General features: G+C 45.1%; 2 protein-coding genes across 2 annotated transcripts; one reads left to right on the top strand and one right to left on the bottom strand.

Annotated features, from left to right (window-relative positions):
* Positions 1 to 741: 741 nt before the first annotated feature.
* CENPL (centromere protein L) lies at positions 742 to 4,865 on the bottom strand. Its single transcript, XM_027740690.2, has 4 exons — positions 4,641 to 4,865; positions 4,246 to 4,497; positions 2,724 to 3,266; positions 742 to 1,822 (listed from the first exon to the last, which is right to left on the bottom strand). Exons 1-4 carry the CDS (start codon positions 4,863 to 4,865, stop codon positions 1,751 to 1,753), a joined length of 1,092 nt encoding a protein of 363 aa, XP_027596491.2. The 3' UTR covers positions 742 to 1,750.
* Positions 4,853 to 19,877, top strand: DARS2 (aspartyl-tRNA synthetase 2, mitochondrial). The gene is made up of 17 exons (XM_027740680.2): positions 4,853 to 5,069; positions 6,360 to 6,459; positions 7,963 to 8,029; positions 8,277 to 8,378; positions 9,574 to 9,669; positions 10,399 to 10,522; positions 11,152 to 11,198; positions 11,916 to 12,022; positions 12,824 to 12,893; positions 13,369 to 13,548; positions 13,922 to 14,029; positions 15,198 to 15,260; positions 15,433 to 15,585; positions 16,417 to 16,635; positions 17,606 to 17,716; positions 17,931 to 18,006; positions 18,957 to 19,877. The coding sequence occupies exons 1-17, from the start codon at positions 5,000 to 5,002 to the stop codon at positions 19,142 to 19,144; spliced, it is 1,881 nt and encodes a 626-aa protein (XP_027596481.1). The 5' UTR covers positions 4,853 to 4,999; the 3' UTR covers positions 19,145 to 19,877.

Below are 19,877 nucleotides of genomic sequence, written 5' to 3'. Positions count from 1 at the left end.
TCTTTTTTCCAAATACCAGTCCAAGTAAAATGGACTTAAACCTCTGCTGTTTAGTGTTACCCTTCAATTAGAAGCACATCAATGCTTTTTTCTGGAAGGAAGCATCTGTGCTAAATATCTGGCTAAATCTCTCTCTGCTCTTTGAACTGCAGTTATCAATGAGGACAAGACAAGGAAGAGGTTAAAAGAGGCTATAGACAATTTAGGGTTTTTAGAGCTTTTTTATGCAAATTCGTTGGAAAGAGCTGAGCATTAGATTTAAAACTAAACCCTGGGTGTAACAGTTCCGTTTTCAAATCAGATACAGGTGCCAGTTATTGTGACACCTTGTACTCCTTTGTCCAGTGCTCTTCTGACTCCAGATAGCAAACTTTGTCTAAGATATTTCATAAGAACGAAACTAAAGCGCCAGAAGTGATAGTTTAAGCAGCTGCTGAGCTGTCAAGATCTTCAGAAGATCATTTAGCTGCTTCGACCAGGGTAAGAGTTACCACAGGCTGCAGCCTTGACATGCAAAAATAATCCATCTTCCTTTAGTAAAGAATCTAAAAACAAGTGCATGTTTCTTTGTCTAATTCTGGAAATAGGTTAGGAACTAAGCATGCAGTTATGTCATGTGAGGCAGTTTTACATTGGGAAAAGAAAGGAAACTTGCACCCCTATTTAGGGAGAAGGTCACAGCACAAATCATCAGCGCCTAGAGATGCTGCACAAGTGTGAAGCAAGAAACTAGACTTGAAATTTTGCTGCTCACAAAATTATTTAATAGGTAACAAGCGGTGGTTTAGTCAGGTAAGCTATAGTTGGAAATAAGCACCATGCAAGGATATATTTAATTAGGCATAGGTGGTCCTTCCTTAAGACCAGTCTATGTGCAAAAGATGGAAAATATTTTATTTCTTTAGTACTATATTACAAAAATCCTAAGACTTAGCAGGTACTGCTTCCTTTCTGCCCCTTTAATCTCTAGCTAGGCACTGTGCACTAGTCCTGTGAACTCTTAGCTGCTCTGGAAGAGAGAGATCCAATATAAAATTTTAGCACACAACTCTAACCCTGAGAGCTCTCCGGCCTACAGGATCACATCCAAGATACAAACACCATGCAAAGCCTATCTACAGACCTCACTTTCCTATGTATTAATTAATCTGAGAGGACCAACAGGCTGGACACAAGGCAGCTGTTAGTCTTAGACAACTGGAATGTATATGAATGCTATTACTATGGCCAAGTGGCCTACAAAGGGAGCTAGAAACCTGGATTTTTCTGCCCTGGATTGTAGAGCATTCACCCTTTTCCAGGTGTGCTGAACTTTGCATTTAGACTAGCCCAAGAGTAATCACAGTTTAGCTAAGGCTAAGGTCTGTGTAGCTTAGGCTGTCTAGGTAAGAGAAAACCAACTTGCCCTTTGAAACAACAGAAACACCTGTCAGTAAGTTGCATCAAGAATTTGCAGAGTTTGTCTCCTAAACATAAATGAACAGAGTGACTCTGATAAAACAAAGGTGCTCAGGAACTATCACAAGTTTGTACTGCAGCCCTTCTTTAGGGAAAAATGTCTGCTTGTCTTCGCTGTGCATGGCATGGAGTTACAGCTTGTTATGGAGCCAAGTGCAGGAGGTACAGTCCAGCTTTGGACAACCAACATGAGGGGAAAGAAGATGCTGCAGGAGTGAGTTTCCTGTTGGTTTCCCAGCATACATCGTTGGACAGGAAGCCTTTGTCGCGTGAAGAGTCGCTGAAATGGCTCTCACTGTATCTGAGAGATTGCGAGTTCTGTCAGTAGCATCAGCACTCCAGAGAGATATTGGCTGTGTAGCACCTGCAAGAAAAAAAAAAAGCATGATAAAAAAAATTGCCGTTGCCGGATTTCCACACCCTCAGAAGGCTTGGAAGCCAACTACCAAGTGCTCCCTGTGCTGAGTCAGCTGCTCTGTTGCTGTTTGCAAGGTATCCCAGGATCACCCTATTTTCCCTGAATATACATATATATATATATATGATGTGAACTCTATCCCCATTATGAAAAGCCATGACCGAATTTACACAACACCCATTCCACAAGAGCACCCTTCTACAGGAAGCCTGAGATATCTTGTGTTTACCTGCCTGCAACATAAAAAGTTGTTTCAGCCACTTTTAAGCTACTACAGTTACAAGCAATGTAACACTAACATTCAGTGGTTTGCAGTTGCCCTACCAAGAGCACATCATAGACAGGCTAAGTTCAAGCAACTGCATTTACACAAACTGTTCTTTAATTCAGAAGAAATTATTGCCAGGGATTTATTCTCAATGGTTTGAAGGATATTATGTGGATATCTATAGGAAGACCAGCATCTTTATGAAAAGGGTTATATGTGAAGGAGTCTTCTGTCTGTGTCTTAATAACTACAATATTAGAAAGCTAGTGAACTTTTTTTAAAGGTTTTGGATTAAATTTGGTATCTTTTTAAGTCCTAAAAAAGTTCTTTATAGCCAAAGAAACTTTCCTGTTCATACAACAGCTAACACACTTATTTCTGGTCCAAGACTAGTAGTTTCTGCTGCAACACAGTAGTAAAATACTGACAGTTGTCCCAACTTCAGAACTGAGTATAACTAGTAAAAGCTTAAGAGTTTAGCAACTTCTTGTAGGAAACCATGCAAAAGAAATGTGAAGCCTTCAGGTACAGCTATTTTATTTGGCCAGCATTAGGACAACCTGCTACTTAAAGCCTCACCTTAACAATCCCATCACAGTGTGCCGAGGCAATCGCTGTAGAAACCTTCACCAGTTTTGTGGCTGACAGGTGGATCTTAAAGTGCCTGTGGAAGTGGGAGTAAAGGCAGTCCATGAAGACATCCACTTCTTCCTGAGTGATCTCTCCCGGAGTTTTTTGGATGGTGTCCCACAGGGCTTTAGCATCCTCTGGGTGGATGGCATATGAAATGTCCAGAGGCTGGGGCAGGCGGGGGACAGAGAAGACGAGTTCCACGGCAGAGGTAGCTTTGTCCACTTTGCACCCAGTCCACATGGCCACCATCCAGGTGAGGCTGAAGGGGCTGATGGCCAGACGGCGGAAGATGCAGTCAAAAGTCTTCTGGAACCAGTTTCCAACAACAGACATGTAACTCTCGGCCCCGTTCGCCAGGAACAGAGGTAAACAGGTGAAGTCCTCGGGCATGTTCTCGGAAAGATCATCTCCATACACGCAGCAGAAACAGCCCGACCACAGGATCTTGTCTTCTGAGTTTTTGGAGGAAGCTTGTGACCTTGAAGAAAGCTGGGATGGGGAGAAGAAGCATTTGAATGCTACAGAGCAAGTATGACTTTTTTTTTTTAGCCAAAAACAGTTTTACAGTTTCAAGTGTTTGGTAGAAGTTTTTTTCTCAGGACCTCGCGTGCAACACTGTTTTCTGTAAAACACATACAGTTATTCAGTCTGTCCATCACATCCCTGAAAGTTGAGTGCAGTTATGTTGAAAACAGTGGAAAAAGCACTTTTAACTTCCTTAGGAACAGTGCTGTGATCTGAGTTTATGATGCTTAATTCAAAAGAGGCAATCCATGGTACATCCTACAAGCACTGCCACAATGAACTTGACATTTCAGTAGCACATTTGACTTGGGGCAAAGCATTTCAGAAATATTAATTAGACTTGAGCTGTGGCCAGGAGGGATTATATCAGCTTTATCCAGGACACTAAATAACCCGAGTTATGGCAGTAAATTGACTGCTGAACTAAAACATAAGACAAAGATTGCTCTGTATAGTCTTGCTCTGATCCTGTTGAGGAGTTGAACTTAAAGTTGCAATTAACTGTATGCGTTGCTTAGGAGATCACAGAACCACAGGATCAACTGGGTTGGAAAAGACCTCTGAGATCACTGAGTCCAACCCGTGTCTGAACACCACCTCGTCAGCTAGACCACGTCCAGTCTCTCCTTAAACACCTCCAAGGACAGCGACTCCACCACTGTCCTGGGCAGCCCGTTCCAATGTCTAATCCCCTTTTATGTGAAGAAATTCCTCCTAGTGTCCAACCCTGGTGCAGCTTAAGACTGTGATGCTCTGTTCCATTTAAAAAATAGACGTGACTCAGTTTCATTCAATCTCAGTGGATGCTACAGTAGTTACTCCATACAGCTAGGAGTTAGTTTTCCGGTGGTTTCTTTTTTTTTTTAGAGAGGGTTTCATGACGGTAAAAACAACTCGTGACACGCAAACCTCGATCACCAAAGCCGCCGGGCGGGCTCCTTACCTGCACAAGGACGGCAGGCTGGTCCTGCTCGCTGCCCAGGAGCTCGGGAAGGCTGGACAGAGCCACTTTGATGTCCAGCTCGACGCCCACCTCCACCGCCAGCCCCTTCTGCCTCTCGGCGGCGATGAAGGCGCCCAGCAGCCGCGCGTAGTCCCTGAGGCGGCCGCGGCAGAAGCGGTACAGGGGGGTCACGCTGTACAGCGTCCAGGCTTTGCGTAGGAGGAGCGCTGTTCTCTGCGGATCCCCGCTTTCCTAGGGCAGGAGAAAAAAAAAGGCAATACCGTTAAAATGTGTTTCGCGAGCGGGGCAGCGCGGCTGAGGGCACAAGGGAGGGGAAGCGGGGGAGACGGGGAGGTGCCGCCGCCGCTTCCCCCGCCTCAGCGGCCCGGCCGTACCTGTGAGAGCGGCGCCGGCAGGATGAGGCGGCCGCTGGGGCTGTTGCCGAGGCGACCGTAGGCCCGTCCGAAGGGCAGGCCCCGGGAGAGGCGCCCGAGGCTGGGCAGGGTCCGTGCCGCCCCGTCCTCCGCAGACTCCACCGCCATGGCCGCCATGGCCGCCGCCGCCGTTCGAACCCGCCTCCCGTCAGCCCCCGCGCGCGCGGGGCGCGCCCCCGCCGCCATCTTTGGGACGGGCAGGAGGGAGGGAAGGAAGAGGCGGCGGTGCGGGGGTGGTTTCCCCTCCCCTGTCCTTATTTTAAGCCTCCCGCAGGCCCGTGGCGGTGCTCCTGTGTTTCTGGCTCAGGTGCAGCCGCGGGATGGCCCTTCCCCGGCTGCTGGCGCGGGCGCTGCACCGGGCGGCCGCTGTCTCTGCCCCCGCGGCACCAGGTGAGGAAGGAGCGCTTGTCTCATCCCGGAGGTTTGGGGTGTCCTTCTCTCCCCTCGGGGAGTTTCAGTGTGCTTTTTCTCCCCGGGACACGGGTCAGGGTAGTCCACACACTTGTTTAATATCACACTTGCGATAAGTTATTTTGCCTGTATCGCTTTAGTAAGTGTCTTCTCTAAATCGTGTTTCTGTTTGAGTTTTGGCGTCGCAACGTGAATCGCGATTCCAAGTACATCAAGACCAATTAAGTCTAGTTTTTTTCTGAGCTTTTACTTTGGTTTTTGACGCCCTATCCTCTGCAGCAAGCAGTTTGTAAACAGCAGGGGTGGCCGAATGCCTGAGGTAATAGCTGGAAAACAAACCCTCCTTTACTTTTAATTGTAAAGGCTGTGATGAAGGCAGCAAGATTGGCTCATATAATTATTTATATAGTCTAGGTAATGGCATCCTTCCGACTTCTTGCGAACAGGACCTCTTTCGCATTCTGTAAACAGTGGGCTTGGTTTTATGCCTTTAGCCGTGATTACAGGCACACTGGGGGCTGTGCGAGGCCTTCTGTAATCCTGGTTCAGGCCCTTTCCCAGTAGTTGCAGGCAGGAAACTTCAATTTACACAGGCACGGTGGGCGTCTGGTTCATGCATGTTTCAGTCTTGGCTTGTCAAGCCCCCTTGGTGCTGTGTCTTCTCTTCATCAGGAGCTGCAGTGGCAGCACAAGGGGCAGTGGCTTTGAACTCAAGGAGGGCAGGTTTAGATTAGGTAGTAGGAAAAAATTCCTGCCTTTGAGGGTGGTGAGGCCCTGGCACAGGTTGCCCAGAGAAGCTGTGGCTGCCCCATCCCTGGAAGTGTTCAAGGCCAGGCTGGATGGGGCTCTGAGCAACCTGGTCTAGTGGAAGGTGTCCCATTAGACAGGGGATTGGAACTAAACGATCTTTAACATTAACCCAAACTGTTCTGCTATTCTATATTTGAATGTGGAATTGGCAGCATCCCTCAGGACTGATCTGTCTGTGGCTTTTCTTTCTCTCGTGCCTGAACTTTGCAAGGCAACAGTTTGCAGCAAGGCTGTGTTCAGATTTCTGTGTGAAAGTTTGACTGAGAAACAGAAATAATCCCATTGAAAATGTGTTTGGGCTAGCCTCACTTAATATTTATGTCTTGGTATCTTATTGCAGATATATATGAAGTAATTTCTCTGTATAGGTCTGAATTGTTTTGGGAGGGGAAGCTGTCTAACTATTCTGTCTCACTCGTCTGCAAAAGCCATGAGAGGTTTTGTTATTTTTTATTCAAGACTTTAACAGTTTTGTCGTTCGGACCAACACGTGTGGAGAGCTGCGTTCAGCTCACGTGGGACAGAAGGTGACCCTGTATGGATGGATTCAGTATCAAAGGTAAATGCAAACCACAGTGAAAATGGAGATGATTATTTGTCCAGGGTATGCACTAGGGCTGTATTCACACCCTGCTTTTTATGCTTCAAGTTATCTTTTCATGTCCTACCGTGCTCCCTTTTGAAGTGATTAAACCAGTTGAGAAAAAAGTCAGATCAGTATTTCAATTTTGAGAGTTAGATACAAATATTAATTTATCCTCACTGCAACACTGTAAAGCAGTAAGGAATTATTGTTGTTGTATAGGAGAGAAATGAAGAAATAGCTTATTTATAGCAATTCTTACAGCAGTGAGCAAATAACTTCCCTGTGAGGGTGGGGAGGCCCTGGCACAGGTTGCCCAGAGAAGCCCCATTCCTGGAAGTGTCCAAGGCCAGGCTGGATGGGGCTCTGAGCAACCTGGGATAGTGGGAGATCTGTAGGGGGTTGGAATGAGATGAACTTTAAGGTCCTTTCCAACCCAAACCATTCCATGATTCTACAACTTCTTTTATACAGACTCCTTAAATTTCAAGCAAATGATGATGTTTGTCTTTTCAATCCCAGCATCTAATGAAGCATATTTAAAGAATGCAAGATTTTCTTAAAAAGTATTAAGAAAAGGTAGTAAACAGAGGATGGAATGTGAATTCCAATAGTTTGCTGTAGGTGGTGTGATATAATCTCTCCTAATGGAGTTGAACATTTTATAAATGTCAGGTGAAAAATGTGGACAGTGCCCCGAAATGTCCTGTTTGTGGCTGTGTGCTTGTGCCATGGAGATAGATCCTGTGGCTTGGATGAAGTTAATTTGCCAGAAGTTGCCTTTTTGCATTTCACAGCCCAGAGAGGCTGGTTTTTGTCCAGCATTGTCCTCCAGTGATGATCTGCATGTTTTTGTTTTTTTTTTTTTTATTTTAGGAGGTCCCAAGCATCTCATCTCTGAACAATTGTAGATGGGGATCCAGGAAACAGAATTAGGAGTATTGTAATGTGATTGTTGTGATCTTGTTTTTAAGGACAGCCAGAGCATTTTCCATTTGACAGTTTTTTGATAAAGTACAATGGCAGCTATCTCTGCTGCAGCTGAAGAGATTTATGATTCTGGGTTTTGTAGTGTGGAACTTTTTATGGGACCTTCTTGCCTTATGATTGGATTTTTTTTTTTTTTTAAATCCATGTGACCTTTAGCTTTATTGCTCATTTAATTGTGTTTAGCTGAATGATGTTTCCCAGCAGGAAAATGCACGTGTCCGGAATCCCTGCTCAATGTGGATTAACGTTCAAGTTAAAATCCTGCCTCTCCTGGTTATTTGCACATTGTTTGTGGCCGGTCACAATCTGAAACAATTTGTTCAAGTTGGGTTCAGGTGTGGGAAAAGTGTCTGTATGTTGAGCACCTGGAAGTGCTTTGAGATGAGTTAAGAGGTTCAGAAAGCAGCCCGTTGCCACGTGCTTTAAAAAGTAGAAACTACTAAATTTTTTGAAAAAACTGTTTTCCCTTTTGTGTTTTTCATGGATCAGACAAGGCCTGTTTCTGGTTTTGAGGGATTTCCAGGGACTGACCCAGATCATCATTCCACAGGATGAGGTAAGTGCTACCACAATGTGAGTCTGTGTTTTTGTTTTCCCTTTGGTAGCTTGGGTCCAGCAGACACAGAGAGCAGAACCAAGTGCTTGGTCAGACCCAGACTCACAAGGAGGTTTAAGTGCAACAGAAACATTAGTGCTGTTTCCCCTGGCTTGAGAGTGATTTTGGATTCAAATGGGCCGTCAAGAAACGAGGTGCATTTGCCCTGTCCTTTGAATTTCTGTGAGACTTTGACATCTCCTTGCAGGCACATTCCCACGTGAAGGACCTCCTGTCTAATGCCCCAGTGGAGTCTGTGGTGAGAGTGACTGGAATCGTGTCCCCTCGGCCGCCGGGGCAGGAGAATCCGGTGAGGATGGTGGGGTCTCTCAGGGGTTTTCTTCCTTGTGGAAAAGAACACTGGATGTGTTCTTTTATGGCTGTGTTTGTGTCATTGCATTACCATGGGTTCTAGGTGTGTGACAGCCTATCCTCAGATAATGTGAGGTGAAATAGCTGCTATGACTTGTAACTTAGGAGAACCTCAAAGCACATTGCAGGCACCCACAAATTAAACTGCATCCCAACTCTTTGCAAGGAGGATGGCTGGCTTTTCTAGGCTTTCAAAGTGAGTGAGAACTTTCTTAAAAATAAATACTGTCCTTGCAAGTTCCACAGTGTGTGATGACCTGTTTCTTACTCAGAATAGATTTTTGCTGTTCTCATTCAACCTCAACAGAGGCTGATTAATTTTTTAAAGTTGTGTATTCCTCAGCTCTGATCGTAATCAGCTGTTGGTTAATCTGTCAGGATTGTACATATCACCATGGTCTAAAAAGAGAATCTAGATTTATGATCATAACTTTTTGCTCTGACCACTTGCAGATGTCCATGAAGCATCCAGGCTTCAAGCAATGCCTTTATTTCTTTTATTCACGTATCATTTTGTTGGAAGGTTGTATGTACTTTCTCCTGGTAAATAGCAAGAGTTCTGCAGGATCAAATGAACTTTGCTGTGCCTCAGTGCTACGTGAGGGAAGCTGCCTGCTCTCCCTTGGGATCGAAGAAAGAGAAGGCTAGTTCTGAGAACTGGTGTTCAGAACTGGAAGTTCTGAGAAGTTCCTCACAATTTGCCTTTTTTGACTTGTATTAAGGGCTGCTGCTAATGTACACTGAAACACACATTGTGGGGTTCTTCTGAGGTTAACGGTACTGATTGTTTGTATTTTGTTCAAATGTGTGTGCCCTAGAAAGGGCTGAGCCTGACTTCCCTCTGCTCAGCATGTCCTTTGAGGAGAAGGCACAGGAAAAGTAATTGTGTTTCTTGGAGAGACCAGTATGCTCCTGGGAAAGAACCTGCCATCTTTGGTGAGGTGACTTGTGTTTTTCTGAGCAGAAGGGAAACCTAGGAGAAATCTGTCCTTGAGAGAAGCTCTCTGAGTTATATACTGTGTTAGAAGGCAGGGAAGATAATCACATGGTTTCTTTTTTCCCTTCGACCATCTGTGAAATACCTTTGTCCAATTGTTTTGAGGTTTAATTTTTTTCTTGCCTTTTTGCTCCAGAAAATGCCAACAGGGGATATTGAAGTGAAAGCGGAGACTGCAGAGATCCTGAACTTCTGCAAGAAGCTGCCTTTTGAAATCAAGGATTTTATCAAGGTGTCTGTTCTTTTGTTCTTTTCTTTTTTTTTTTTCCCCAAAGTGGTGGCTTTTCAATAAATTGGGAATTTGCCTGTGTTGATGGCAAAACATCTGAGAGCTTAGTCTGGTTCTCCCAGCTTCACTTTGGGGAAATGATGATATTTAAAACAGAGATGCTCCTTTTTTCCTATGAGGATGTATTTCTAAAAGCAAAGCAGAAAACAAGGCTTGAATGATTCCAGGTTTCAAAATGTCAGTGTAAAAACTGATAGTAAAGGGAAGAGTGAAAGAATGGGGCTATGCTGGCTTTTTCTTTGAGTTTGAAACAAAAGAGGCAGCTCTTATCATGGCAAATGTCTGTTTTTTTGATTTATGGAATCAAAAAATGGTTTGGGTTGGAAGGGACCTTAATAAAGATCATCTCATTCCAACCACCTGCCATGGGCAGGGACACCTTCCACTAGTCCAGGTTGCTCAGAGCCCCATCCAGCCTGGCCTTGAACACTTCCAGGGATGGGGCAGCCACAGCTTCTCTGGGCAGTTTGGTTTTTTTTTTTTTACAGTGATTGTCGTGCATGAAAACACTGCGGTGGATGCTTGTGTAGGTTGCGGGTGGTGGTTGGTTTGTGGCAGTTGAGCAGCATTCCTTTTTAGCTTCTGCCTTTTTTCCCTGTGTCTTTAGGAGCAGCTGCATGGGACATGCAGTTTGAGTCTTGTCTCTGAATCCCAGTTCTCTCTCCTCCCCAGAAGTCGGAGGCCTTACGGATGCAGTATCGCTACCTGGACTTGCGCAGCCTCCAGCTGCAGCACAACCTGCGGCTGAGGTCACGGGTGGTGATGAGGATGAGGGAGTATCTGTGCAACCTCCATGGTGAGACATGTACTTGAACAACAGTGTGCAGCAAAGAACATTTTAACTCTCCTTTCTGCTGTTTCCTGTTGCTGGGAGAAATCCCAGCCAGCTACTCCAAACTGGTCCCACTTAGTAAGGACATGTCTGCTTGTGCTGGGGTCTTTAGAGGGTTGTTGCCAGGCCTGAAGAACAATGTTGAAATCTCTTGGCATGCTGCAAGCCAGTTGTTTCAAATTAGCTGATTCCAGTGAGAAATGGTCCTTTGCAAGTAGTTTCCCTCTTTTGGTCGCCCAGTTGAGGCATGTCAGAGGGATGGATCTGTTTTAGGGCTTTTGCTTATTTTAAACACAGACACCTTTTTGGAAAAGCAATGCCTATTTCAGAACGGATAGAGAATGAACAATTTTTCAGCCTGTTTGGAGTCCTCTTGTCATCAACAGTTTTGGCAGGACATCAGGGTAGCTCAGAGCCTTTAAATCTGTCATTACAGGAATTATTCTTAGAAGCAGCAGCCTGTAGATTTTGGAGAGGCTCCATGGTGTGCTAGATGACCTATTTGGCTGACTGACCCTACTCTAGCTTACTCTGTCATATTAGTTCTTCCTGCTCTCAGCATATTCCATGTCTGAAGCATGTGTTTGTTCCAGGGTTCGTGGATGTAGAAACTCCAACGCTCTTTAAAAGAACCCCTGGGGTATGTATGTGATGCTTTTTGACCTCCTGCAGCTGCACAGGCAGTTCATGGTGGAATTTTTGTCAACTGCCACTCAGCCTTCATTGCTGTTCCTTCACTAAGTAACAGCTCTTTTAACTTCTGATATGATCCGTGGATCCTTTTAAAAGTACGGGAATAGAAAGGGGAGAGGTGAAAACTTGTGTCTTAGTTTTGAACCTTCAGATGAGTAAAGCTTCTGTCTTGTAGAGCGTGTGTTGGATGCAAGTCTGTCCTGGGATTATAAAACCAAAAAACTTCCTTAAAGCACTGTCTTCCCAGTATTTATCTCTTAACCAGTAGGTTATTGCAGTTGTCATACTCAAGTAAATTTAATTTCTGAATTTATGTTCCTTTCTTTCACTTCAAAACTAGTCACAGAGAAGAGAGCTGTAGCTGAGGAATTGTTGATGCAGCGAATGTGGAGTTCTTGCATTTAAACCCCTATCTTGGGTGGGGTATTACCCATGTGTTATGCATTAGTCTCTCAGACCAGGAGGTGGAGAATTCTCCTTTGGGATACTTTGGACCAAGTTGGTTAACAGATTTTAAGTGTAATGTACAAACATCCATTTCCTCACAGGTGGGATTTCATAATGGGGAAGTAGGTCCTTTCCCCTTGCTCTTGCAGTCTGTGCTCTGTCAAGAATTGGGGCCACTTACTTGTTGAACTCTGTCAATTTTCTTTCTGATGCTTAGGGAGCCAAAGAATTCCTTGTGCCCTCAAGGGAAGCAGGCAAGTTCTACTCTCTGCCACAGAGTCCTCAGCAGTTCAAGCAGCTCCTCATGGTTGGAGGCCTGGACAGGTAAGAGTTTCTTGGAGTCCTGTTCATGTCCTGTCCAGGGTTGGCTTGCTTTGATCTGTGAAGTTTTAGGTACTTCCCCCAAAAAACTTACTGCCAAGGGTTTTGTGTTTTGAAGAGGAGTCCTTAAGTACTTGACACTTTCCAGCTAGGCCAGGCTTTTTGCCCTTCCAGTCAGAGGAAATGTATCCTGTTGGAAGGCTGAAATCTTCACTGCTGCTTTAATAGCAAACCTGATCTGAAGCACAGCCTGCCTCAAGGGTGGAAAATGCAGTGTGTGAAAAAAGCCTCTCCAAGAGTAACCTACAGAACTAATTGAGATAAGACTGGGCTGCTGAGCATAACTGAGACAGGGAAAGCATGTTCTCAGGGTGCTTGAGTACCAAGTTTTTAACTGGGCTTGCTTCTCCAAATAAAATTGAAGGAGAGGGAGACAGTTCTTCACACAGCGAACTGCGGGCCAGGTCTTGTCTGTGAATTTTGCATGGCTGTTAGAGTGTAGTGGGAGGTGAAAAACAGTTGAGTTGGGGGACCAGCTTGCCTGGCAGCCTCCACATGCCTCTGGAAGATATGGTTGGAGATGGGTACAGTTGCTGATGCAGTTGCTGCCACTCAAAATGTCGTGCTTTTCAAGGGATGAGAACAAAGATCGTGTGCTGCAAAGGGAACAGAACACTCTCTCTGTTCTTTTTTTTTTTTTTCCCCTCATTCTCTTTTTTATGATCAATTCTATAGCCACAATATTGATTGTGGCTGTAATTTGGGGTACTTTAAGTTGTTATCTAAGTAATAGTGCTGTTGCAGGTACTTCCAGGTTGCTCGCTGCTACCGAGATGAGGGTTCACGGCCTGACAGGCAGCCTGAATTCACACAGGTAACCAGCTTGTGCTGCTGCCTCAGCCCAAATGGCTTTTTTAGCTGTTTCCCCCTCTGAAGGCTTGGTTTGTGCTAGTCTGGTGCTGCTTGGGGGGGTACAGAGTTGTTTGGTGCGTGTTTCACAGACACAGCCCTTTGTGCTTGATGTTGCAATCTCTTTCTGTCCTGCTGTGTCAGGCATCCCATTCCTCAGCTTTGAGATCCCAGGCAGAGTTAGCCTGGTTCATTCAAGGCTGCTTCTTATGTCTTTTTTGTCATTGCCTCATGGGCTCTCTGAGGAGGTGGTTTCCTGAGTCATCAGGCTGTAGGGAGATCATGATCACATCCCCAGCCTAATGCAATTGTGCTGTGATGTCATGTCATGTATTGCTTCTTGTTTTGCCACCTTTGTGCTCAGGAACTTCTACAAGTTGCAGTGTGAAAGCAAAACCTATAGCTAATGTTGAATTCCCCCTCTTGTTCCCTGTTTTAAGATAGATATAGAGATGTCATTTGTAGATCAAGCTGGGATCCAGAGACTGATAGAGGGCCTCCTGCAATATTCCTGGCCTGAGGAAAGAGGCTCCATTACAACTCCTTTCCCTTCCATGACATATGAGGAGGCACTGGCTGAGTATGGGACTGATAAACCAGACACTCGCTTTGGTATGAAGGTGAGGGTTTACCCACTGGAAACTTGCAGCTTTTCCTTTTTGTTAGTGTTTTAATAATCTTTACATCATGTATACATGATTGGCTGGAGTTCTGAGTGCTGTAATTTTCCCAAGGAGTCTGTCCCATCAAACCCCTTTGTACAGGTAATCATCTCTTGGAGAAGAGTGAGTTTGATTAGTTGGCTGTAGAAAACATATGTTCGAATAAAATTTTATTTTCAAGATAATGTGTTGTCAGGAAGCAATGCATCTTGAGTGTTTTAGGAGCAAAAGCTCCTAAAAGGGAATAGTGTGGAAGGTGTTAAGACACAGGTACAGGACTTTTGCTTCATGTTCCTACCACTAAGGCTTTTTCCCATCTGTCCTTTCTCAGATAGTGGATATCAGTGATGTTTTACGACTATCAGACATTCAGTTTGTGCAGAATGCACTCAGTTACCCACGTGGCACCATCAGAGCCATTTGTATCCCTCAGGGAGTGGTAAGTGATGCTTTGACGTTCCTGCTTGTGGTTTATGTGAAATAAATAGAATGCCAGTCTGAATTTCTTTGTTAGTATGGAAATGTTCCTTGCTGTTTCTGGTGTCCTTCAGGGAACTTGGGATTGGTTGTAATCAATGTCAGGTTGCACTGAGTGGTGTTAGAATGGAGATGATCAGGTGACGGGAAGACTATATTATCCTTAGGAAGGGGAAGAAGAGAATGGAGCTGCAAGATCCTTTGAGGATAGGGAATCCTCTTGGGGTTTCACCTTGCTTTTTGTCGGCCTTTTGATGTACATCTCAGAAATATATTGTGCCTTGTGGCAAGAGATTGAAACAGGGCTGGGTATGGCACAGCTCTGGGCTAGGCAGAGAAAGGTCAGGGGGTTAGAAGCCCTTCTCATGTTTCCTTTAGCTGCATTTGTGGGCACAATTCGTGTCTTATTTTGAGGATGTCACGGACCAAATCCAAGACTGACAATAGATGTAGAAGATTGTTTGATACAGCCAGATATTTTGACAGGGAAGCAGATTTAATTCTGGCTGTGGGCATCTTTGTAGCTTGAACAGTATGGAAAAAATAAATCCACTAAATAATGAGTTTTATTTTGGGAATAGGACTTTCTGGTTTCTCTTGGGACTCCATTTTAACACAAAGTGCAAGTTAGTGGCTTCCCACCAGAGGGCACTGAGGTGTGCGTTTGAGCAACACAAAAGTGGAATCTTGAGCCTTTCTGAACACTAGAGTAGATGAAAAAAATTAAGATCTGGATTCAGGTCCTCATTTACTGTGTTTCATTGCATGTGAGAGTCAGCCCAGTTGGCTTCTCTCTGTTCTTCCAAATTGAGCTCTGCCTTCCCCATCAACAGTGTGGTGGAGTAACCTGCTTTCTGCAGGCTGGAGGCAGTTAGTTGGTGTGATCTGACCTTGCTGACCAGGTACATTTATCTGTACACCTAGAGGGATCTCTTCCTGAAAGGAGCCCTTGGAGAAGACGCCCAGCTACAGCCCAGTGCTGTGGGCCCTGTCCTGTTCCACAGCCCTCATAAGAACTTGTACTAGAAGCAAAAGAATTTGAGAAGTTTGGAAACATAGTAATTTGAATCCTAATCAAGCTTTCCATGGATTTTGCTGATCTTTACTGTCCTCTCTTGTTCTTTCCCCAGAGGTATCTTAAAAATAAAGACTTGGAGTCATTAAAGGAGTCTGCAAAATCCCAGTTTAACCAGGTGAGACAGAAACGCTGCTGAGTTATTGGAATGGGTGAATGACAAAGTGTGTTTAAGGGCAGAGGAAGGTAGAAGAGCAGTTTTTAATAGCTGAGAGTCAGTGCCTGACCATGTGATGCTTCAGGGCAAGAGAGGGCAGCACTGCACTGAACATACTCTTATCGTTCTTCAGGAAATCATGGAAATTATCCGCAGGCCTGATGGGAGCTTGAAGTCCCTGCTTACCAAGTTTCTTGGTGAGAAGCAGCAGCTGGAGCTTATCCAAGCACTGAACATGCAGGTGGATGATGTGGTGCTGCTGGCAGCTGGTGAACACAAGCAAGTGGTAGGAGGCATTTCTTGGCTGGCTGTGTGAGTTGAGTGTTGCTGATGATGATGTTATCTGACCTCAGTCTGATTCTTCTTATTATTTAAATAGGTCATCGTCTAATTTTCTGTTTCTCTGGAGCAGAAGCTATAGCAACAGCAAATAAAGCATGAAATGTACCTATTATTTTTATTGCCCCCAGTCAGATTCTGGGAGAGCATTGTAACTGAAATGAAGGCTGAAATATAAAAAAAAAAAAAAACCTGCAACAAATCAGTGCCTCCTTTTCCTTCACCTTAACTAAATTTTTAAAGCATCAAGCAGATTGGAAAACAAGGTCAACTAGGTAATTTTGTCTCCCATAAGTGGGTGACTTATTAGCAGCACTGGTGGGAAATTCTGTCCCTACCCTTCTTGCCAGCAGATTTTGCCTTCCAGACATTGTTTTATTACAAGGTATTGTGCTCTGCTTGATAGCCAGAATTTTGTTGTACACTCTGTCTCTGTGCCTTCATTTCTCTGTCTGCAAAGTGTAGAACTTACATGTGCTCCTCCAGTTAACCCACATGTGTGGAGCTTGAGGTTAGTCTAAAAAAGTTCTGCAAAGAGGGAAGAGTTGGAAGAAAATGGACTTTCAGGCTCCTTACTTGTTTCTTGTCAAACCCTGGAGCTGCTGCCGCCTCAGCAGGAAGGGGATATATTTCAGGATACAAGGCAGAAGTGTTTAAGGCAACAATGCATTACAGTTGATGCTGCCTTTATGAAACATTCTCTTTGCCTGGTTGGTGTTTGAGTGACTTCCCTGATGGTAAAGTTGCCCTGTCTCATGCTCTCCCTTCTCTGTTGCAGTGCTCTGCGTTAGGAAGCCTGCGGTTGTTGAGTGCCAGCCTCCTTGAGGCAGCTGGGCTGGCACTCCGTGATCCTACGGCTTTTCACTTTGTGTGGGTGGTGGATTTCCCCCTTTTCCTCCCAAAGGCCGAGAATCCCACTGAACTGGAATCTGCTCATCACCCCTTCACTGCCCCACATCCTTCAGATGCCAGCCTCCTCCATTCTGATCCCACAAAGGTAACTAACTTCATGCCTGCCGTGCTGGCTCTTTTACAGCAGCTCACGTGGACAACTAGGCAAGTGGCAGCTGGTTTTAGTATAAAAAGAGATGTTGTTTCATGGAATTGACTGCACAAGGAAGGCATAGATCTGTTGGAATGAGTCCAGAGGAGGCCATTAGGATGATCAAAGGGTTGGAACACCTCTGCTATGAGGACAGGTTGAAGGAGCTAGGGTTGTTCTGCATGGAGAAGAGAAAGCTCCAGGGAGACATTAAAGCCCCTTCCAGTGCCTAAATGAGCTGCAAGAGAGCTGGAGATGGATGTTTTGTAAGAGCAAGCAGTGATAGGACAAGGGGAAGTGGCTTTAAGCTGAAAGAGGGTAGATTTAAATTGGATATTAGGAAGAAATTCTTCCCTGTGAGGTCGGTGAGGCCCTGGCACAGGTTGCCCAAAGAAGCTGTAGCTGCCCCATCCCTGGGGCATCCCTGGAAGTGTTCAAGGCCAGGTTGGATGGGGCTTGGAGCAACCTGGTCTGGTGGAATGTATCCTCTGCCTGTGGCAGGGGGTTGGAACAAGATCATCATTAAAGTCCCTTCCAACCCAAGCCATTCTGTGATCCTGTACGTGTCTGTTTGGAAGAGATGGCTTTCCCATTGCTCTGAGTGGCAGTATCCATGTGTGCCCCTGACAAAAGGAGCTTATAGGAAACAGTTGTCTAAGGTGAGAAGTCCTTATATTCTGACCCATCCGATTTGCTTCAGGTTTTGATCAATCCCTACAAAAGGATTTGGGCTGTTTCCACGTCTGTCAGAGGCAATCCACGCCTCCAGCAGGACTGGTACCTGAACTGCAACATAACCCCAAGAGACCAGCATTGTAGTGTTTCATGGCTTCATTCCCAGAGTGTTGGCCATTGTTGTGCAGGTTGTTGTTGGATGCAGCTGTGCCCCAGCCTCGCTGAGGTGCCTGTTCATTCCTCTCTGCAGGTCCGTAGCCAGCACTACGACCTCGTGCTGAATGGCAATGAGGTTGGAGGTGGCTCCATCAGAATTCACAGTGCAGAACAACAACGTTTTGTGCTGGAGAAAGTGCTGAAGGTAACACCTACAGATGTCTCTAATGTTCTCTTGGAGATTTAAAGGACTAATTAGTTTAAATGTTAATTTAGTATTCTGAAAGAAACACTCGTGCTTTTCAGATAAAGAAACATAACTCCTAGCCCTGAGCAATGGATGATTTAATTATATCTTCATCTTGTGTTGCTGATAGGAAGAGCATTGCTTATCCAGTGACACTTGGGTAATTTTGCAGGAGGATTCCGAGGTGCTTTCCCATCTGCTTGAGGCTTTGGAATTAGGAGCTCCCCCTCATGGAGGAATTGCTTTAGGTAAGTAGCTCTCCAGATGCAGGTGTGTTGTGCCCTTTTTTTTTAGCATACTAGACCCCAGGAACAAGCTTGTTAGGAAAAGCCTTGTCTCCTCCTGATGGAGGTGGCTGTTCAGGTGTTGATTTTGGCACATCTGCCTGGTAACACTGGGCTTACACGGTGCTTCCATCTCTGCAGCAGCTTTGGGGAAGGAAACAGAGGTCTAGTCACCAAGATTAGGTCATCTTTGTTCTTATTCCTGTGCAACCAGAACGGGATCCCTGTACTTCATGCCTGGAGGCCTGGGACAGCAGGGTACTTTGTGTTTCACAGCCTTGCCCTCTGCTTCAGTCTCACTTCCCTTCTCCCTTACCTGTTTTGCTCACCAATTCAGATAATGTCAGGATCTTTTTTCCTAGAACACTGCGAGTTTGAGGTTTAATAAAAGAGGGAAAAACCCCCAGCCAACCAACAACACCCTCCCCACACATGCCAAAACAAACAAAAATGCCTACAAAAAACAAAGGTGGCATTTTAACCTGTGGTCTCTCAGTGTGACTTCCCTCCATCCAGACACCCAGAGGCTCTTGTTCTTTTTGAATTCCTCCTGGTTGCTGTAATCCTTCCGAACTGGTTGACCAAGAGCTCTGAGCGGTCAGGCAGAGCCCTGACAGTGTCCTGCCACTTAGCTGCCCCAATTTTGTTATGCTGTGTTTGCAAAGACAGTGTCTCTGTCGTTGCAGAACTTTGTGTAATATTGAAAGGCTTTATTTTGGTCGGCATTTCTGCTCTCGAGGCAAGTCTGTTTCTCTGCTACCGGTTGAGAGTAATTTTTTTTCCCCTTATTTGCTTCACTCTTTTTCTTCAAGCTCAGTAATATTACCTACTCAATCTTTCTGATTTTTCTGACTCAGAGGAAGTAATATAGAGCCATAACTCAAGTGGTTCACTAATTTGTCATCTTCTTCTAGGACTTGACAGGCTGATCTCTCTCATCGTTGACGCTCCAAGTATCCGAGATGTCATTGCATTTCCAAAATCCTTCAGGGGACGAGACCTGATGGCCAATGCTCCAGACTATGTCACTCCAGAAGAACTAGAGCCATATCACATCCAGGTTTCCTGGCCTCTTGAAGAAAAAGAGGCAAAGAAAAACTAACTTAAAGCCAGTGATGTAAGCTGCTCTGTGTAACCGGAGGTGGTTACAGCCTCTAAATGGATTCAGTTCAGAAAATGTCACCCTGCTGTTGTGGCAGGGTGGGGGACAGTCCAACCCCACTGTACTGTGGCAGTTTCAGGATTGAATGGGAAGTAGATATGAGGACTCCCTGATAGGAATTCAGCTTTGGGCGGTAATTGGAAGGAGAAGTAGAAAAGCAAAAGAAAAGAATATAATTTTAGAATAGGACATTGAGACTGTTTGGTTTAGGGTGTCATTAGAGGGAAGATGGCATCTGATTTTTTTTCAATCCCCACTTTTAACATGTCCCTTGTCAAGTATTTCTCCTCCCATCTGGAGGAGATAGCTTCCCTGGCAGGACAGTTTGTGTTCCTGATAATCATTAAATCATGTCAGCTGAGCACTGTGACAATAAAGCTGTGCTGGGCCAAGAGCTCTGGACACTGCACAGCAAAACTTCAGTGCAATCAGCAACTTGTCTCATATTGGAGGGTACAAGATCATGCAGAACTTTGCCATGGGGAGTTCATGTTCAGCTGTGTTCTCCCTTCAAAGGAGAGGGAGAAAAGCATCAATAATGTTTGCAACAGTTGTCCTCGTAATATTTGTCAAAGAGGTGATGGTCTGTCTTTGGGGCCTGTGGTCCCTGTGCTTTCCAGCACAGTAATTCAGGAGTTTGTATGTTTATAAATAAAGTTTACCTGGCAATGTG

The sequence above is a fragment of the Pipra filicauda genome, unplaced genomic scaffold (assembly GCF_003945595.2).
Source record: "Pipra filicauda isolate LSUMZ 115617 unplaced genomic scaffold, ASM394559v2 scaffold114_size2234877_pilon, whole genome shotgun sequence".
Lineage (NCBI taxonomy): Eukaryota > Metazoa > Chordata > Aves > Passeriformes > Pipridae > Pipra > Pipra filicauda.
Note: the sequence above shows the minus strand (reverse complement) of the source record. Positions and strands in the feature narration are given on the sequence as shown.

What these genes read in the sequence shown, in the direction of transcription:
- CENPL (XM_027740690.2), bottom strand. Translation starts at nt 4,865, where the DNA reads ATGGCGGCGGGGGCGCGCCCCGCGCGCGCGGGGGCTGACGGGAGGCGG. An exon ending in TGCCGGCGCCGCTCTCACAG is followed by an intron (nt 4,498 to 4,640) that starts GTACGGCCGGGC and finishes CTCCTGCCCTAG; the next exon opens with GAAAGCGGGGATCCGCAGAG. An exon ending in AGCCTGCCGTCCTTGTGCAG is followed by an intron (nt 3,267 to 4,245) that starts GTAAGGAGCCCG and finishes TCCCCATCCCAG; the next exon opens with CTTTCTTCAAGGTCACAAGC.
- DARS2 (XM_027740680.2), top strand. Translation starts at nt 5,000, where the DNA reads ATGGCCCTTCCCCGGCTGCTGGCGCGGGCGCTGCACCGGGCGGCCGCT. An exon ending in TCATCATTCCACAGGATGAG is followed by an intron (nt 8,030 to 8,276) that starts GTAAGTGCTACC and finishes ATCTCCTTGCAG; the next exon opens with GCACATTCCCACGTGAAGGA. An exon ending in AAATCAAGGATTTTATCAAG is followed by an intron (nt 9,670 to 10,398) that starts GTGTCTGTTCTT and finishes TCTCCTCCCCAG; the next exon opens with AAGTCGGAGGCCTTACGGAT.